Source organism: Arachis hypogaea, chromosome 4, assembly GCF_003086295.3.
Source record: "Arachis hypogaea cultivar Tifrunner chromosome 4, arahy.Tifrunner.gnm2.J5K5, whole genome shotgun sequence".
In the NCBI taxonomy this organism is placed as follows: Eukaryota; Viridiplantae; Streptophyta; class Magnoliopsida; order Fabales; family Fabaceae; genus Arachis; species Arachis hypogaea.
In genome coordinates this window covers 33417987-33422424 of record NC_092039.1, presented here as the reverse complement: position 1 = coordinate 33422424, position 4438 = coordinate 33417987, and the positions used below count along the sequence as shown (strand labels likewise).

Sequence of the window (4438 nt, the reverse complement as noted above, 5' to 3'; positions counted from 1 at the left end):
CAAATTTTATTTATTAGTCCTTTTTTAATATAATATCTATTTGATTTTTTTAATAATTTTGATATAATTATTTTTTTTGTTAATTAAAGTTTTTTAATAATTCTTAGCAGTAATTTGTTTTAAATATAAAATAAATATATTAAAAATTTAAATTTTTTATATTTTTAATAAAAAATATTTTAATTTATAATTTTAATACGTATCTTAAAGACATAAAATAGTTAAATCCATCAAATAAACATATAAAATTCACAAATATGTCCTACCCAAATAAAATCAAATCAAATAATTAAGAAGTGCACTTGAGAAACGACCTTATTTAATTAATCTAAAAAACAATTTACATTTTCCATATTGAGTAATTTAGAGTTCTAGACAGCTCCCACAACGCCACAACGGCACTACTTGACTTGTTGGGGGGGGGGGGGGGGGGGGGTGAAAAGATCACATCACATCAGATGGATCTTAGAAGGTGTTAGTTCAGTTTTCTCGAGTTGAGGACATCGGGGAACACGTCCTTCAACACACGCACTAACGCCAACCAAACACTACTAACTCTAGCTTGCTGGTCTCTCACTCTCCCAAACCACCCCGACACCCACCGCGCAATCACCATTACTCTTCTCATCCCCAATTCAAAACCCTAACCATTCATGTCCACACACACATGTGCTAGTAACTAACTAACCACCAATTCCCCGTTCAGATCCGTTTGGCGTCATGGAGGCTAGCTCCGGAGGAGGTGGTGGCGGTGCTGCGGCCGCTGGTGGCGGTGTCGGCGGTGGTGGAGGAAACGACGTGGAGCTGATGTGCAAGACTCTGCAGGTGGAGCACAAGTTGTTCTACTTCGATCTGAAGGAGAATCCTCGCGGCCGCTATCTCAAGATATCGGAGAAGACCTCTGCGACGAGGTCCACCATCATCGTCCCCTCCTCTGGCATCTCCTGGTTCCTCGATCTCTTCAATTACTACGTCAATTCTGAAGATCATGAGCTATATAGCAAGGAATTGCAGCTCGATACTAAGGTAACCACCCTTTCTATATCTTTCTTCGTAATTTACTTAATTATAGTACTAATAGTCTGTTATTATTTAATTGCTCGATATTTTGTTTTTCAGATTTTCTACTTCGACATTGGGGAGAATAGGAGGGGCCGTTTCTTAAAGGTGCTCACTTAATTGCCTTCTTCAGCTTCATATCTATATGTTTTGTATCTATCAAGAGATTTTTTTTTTTTTCCGAATTGAAGTCAGTAGCATCTTTAAGCTGGATTTAATTATTAATCCCAATAATTAGGTGTCGGTATTCCTCCACTGTGGTGTTTATGCTTTGGTAGTTATGACTCTGGCGGTTTTTGTGGGAAATGATAAGTAGGAGTATGTTAATTGTTAGAATTTTTACGCCTTTGTGGGATGCTTTACTTCTCTTGCCAATGAATTTTCATGGAAGTGTTTGTGAATCCCTGCATAGTCCTTACTCTTGCCTATGGTAGGTAAGTAAGGGAGTAAAAGGAAATTTAACGAGAAACAACTGTCTTTGGTTTGATTAGGAAAGAAAGGTGATTAAAACTAGGAAAACCTCCATTCTGTGAGTAAGTGATACCCTTATCGTGAATAGGGAAAAATTTTCCCCTTTTCATTTTCTCTGTCTTCAATTTTTAAGTTGACCCTTGAGAGAACTCGTGTTACCCTGTCTGAACTGCTTTTGATTTTTCTGCCACCAACTTCGCCTCCTTCTGCAACTACAGATCCTCTGTCCATTACTGCATTCTTGGAGCCTCAGTTGGACACCCCCCCCCCCCCCCCCTTACCCTCACTTATCACGGCAATAACAACCTCTTTGCTCCAAGAGAGTTTTGTCAAACACTTTCAAGTTTCAACCATTTGTTCTCCGCATCTTGATCTTGTATTCTCTTCTTGATCCTTTCAATATGTGTTTAGCTCACAATGGTCTCATTTTTTATACTGGGACAATGGCAAGGGACTCATGGATCTCTGTCTTAATTGAAGATAAGACTTACTCTCCCCATCTAAGACAGAGGAAGCTCCATCATATTCAACGGCTGGAACTGCATTAGAGCAAAGGAAGCAGAGACTGAGTGTGAACATAAGGACTTGGGATTCAATGAATTACAGACAATCAAAATTGTGACACTTTTTTTTAAGCTGAAGTGGAAATTTTTATCCTGTATTAGTTAGTAATTACTCCAGTAATAATTCTTCATTTCATCTTTTCTCCATTAATTTAACACCCAGTGTCCAGAGATGAGTTATAAATGGTAATTTACTTTTTGTGTTTGTTTTGTTTTAACATAATTGTCCTTGATCATTGCTTATTAACATTTTATCCTTGCGTTTCTTTTTTTTTATTAGAATGAAGGTTAGAATATTTAGGATTCTTACCAATATTAAGGATGCTTACAAATATCAGTTATTTTAGTGTCCATGCCTGTGCACACACATAATTAGGCGTTAGATTGTTAGGCAATCCATGTATATGTATAACGAAGTGTTGAATATTTTAATGAGAATTTTTATAGATTTTTTATTTTGCATTTGTAACGTATAAAGAGATTTAGATGTAGTTTGCTTATTTTTAGACTGATATTCTCCAAAGAATCACATATCTATAACCGTCAGATTTAAGTTGTTACTGGTGTCTAAGGAAATCATGTATATAGTGTAGATATTGTAGATGTGCTATCTTATAAAAATGTCTAATTGATTTCAGGATTATCATTTTATTTTATTTTATGAAGGTGTCTGAAGCTTCTGTGAGTAGAAACCGTAGTACTATCATTGTTCCTGCAGGAAGTTCCAGAGATGAAGGTTGGGCAGCATTTAGGAACATTTTGGCTGATATCAACGAAGGATCAAGACTTTTCATTCTACCCAATCAGGTAACACTTTGTATATTAACATCCTATGCAATCAGTGATATGTTCTTATCTCATGTTATGGTGTGCATTCTGCTACAGCAAAGTTCTGAATCCTCTGAACGTATTGTTGGACTTTCTGATGATGTTGGTGCCGGCTTTATCGCTGGCCATAGTAATCAACCACCAACCACTTCTGAGTTGGATAGGTCTGTTGATTTGCCTGCGCAAGAAGAAATTGGGAATGTGGGGGTCTCAAAAGTGATCAGGGCTGATCAAAAAAGATTCTTCTTTGATCTTGGGAGCAATAATAGGGGCCATTTTTTAAGAATATCTGAGGTGTGCTGCCTTATCCTTTTGCCCTTTTTCAAATCTTTTGTTAAGTTTGTTTTGATGTTCGATATTTTGCTGTAAATTCATGTTATTACATTGCAGGTTGCAGGTTCTGATCGATCCTCAATAATTCTTCCACTGTCAGGGCTAAAGCAATTTCATGAGATAGTTGGTCACTTTGTGGAAATCACCAAGGACCGAATTGAGGGAATGTCCATTGCTAGTGTCCGTACAGTTGATCCCCCTCAAAGATGAATGCTAATTGGTGTTTTCTGTAAGAATAAAAATAATCACACCCTCTCCGTCAAGGTGTTATTAGGGATACAAGTGGGTGCTGGTCATCTGTGTCTGGTTTGGGTTTGTCTTTTTTTCTTTCTTTCTTTTTTTCTCTCCCTTAATCTCCTACTTCTCATATTGTTCTTCCATTAATGCTTTTGAAATAATGGGAACTCTGGTTGGCCAAGAAGACTAATTGGAATTGGAATTGGCGGGCAATGTTAGTATGAACAGGAAATAATAGGTGAACATTAGACCAAAGAGAGCCTTGTACTTGATTGGATATTTTTGGCACCTGTGCTATATTTTGTAATAATGCTTGTTTGATTGTTTGGCTCTCCATCCTAGGTGAACTAGACTTTGATAGTGGCTTATGTCTTATCATCATCTATCTAGAGTTCAATGAAGTCAAAGAGTAATGATAATTCGTCCACTTACTTTCTCCTTCTCTATGGTTACTTTGTGCATTGTTTGATATGGAAATGAAAACCTTGATATTACGATTAAATTCTGTTATAACTTTTTTTAGGGTTGGTGGTTTGTGGTTGGAAGTTTGGAAACATGAACATTTTAGAAAGAAATAGACAATTTGGGGAGGCGGGGATGTGTTTTAACTTTTAAGTCGGAAGCATGAACATTTATCTATAAAAAAGACGGAAATATAATGCTAATCTTGAAGTGTCCATTTCGCAGAAAAAATGAATAGTTTCGGTCAATAATAGCACAGATAAATTATGGTAAACAGAATCCATCTGTCATTCTGTAATAGAGAACGACCGAGACATATCTGTTCAATAATAAAAGAAACGTATCCTTATGGTTGAGCCAGTTTCAAGCGACAATACAAAAATGAGAAAGAGACAGAGAACAGAGAAACACGGAAGTTATGAGCAGGTAACTAGCAAGTCAGTATTATTTTATGAAACACGGAAAAAGTAAGCTAATTCCGTAAG

The 4438-nt window shown here is 36.7% G+C and overlaps 1 protein-coding gene across 2 annotated transcripts; it reads left to right on the top strand.

Annotated features, from left to right (window-relative positions):
* Positions 1-311: 311 nt before the first annotated feature.
* LOC112796635 (transcription factor Pur-alpha 1) lies at positions 312-3922 on the top strand. 2 transcript variants are annotated; one of them, XM_025839187.2, is made up of 5 exons: positions 312-1026; positions 1120-1167; positions 2760-2900; positions 2979-3215; positions 3312-3922. In XM_025839187.2, exons 1-5 carry the CDS (start codon positions 721-723, stop codon positions 3462-3464), a joined length of 885 nt encoding a protein of 294 aa, XP_025694972.1. In that variant the 5' UTR covers positions 312-720; the 3' UTR covers positions 3465-3922. The 2 variants fall into 2 exon arrangements, with proteins under 2 accessions (XP_025694972.1, XP_029153676.1); XM_029297843.2 differs by having other exon boundaries at positions 444-1167.
* The last annotated feature ends 516 nt before the right edge of the window (positions 3923-4438 follow it).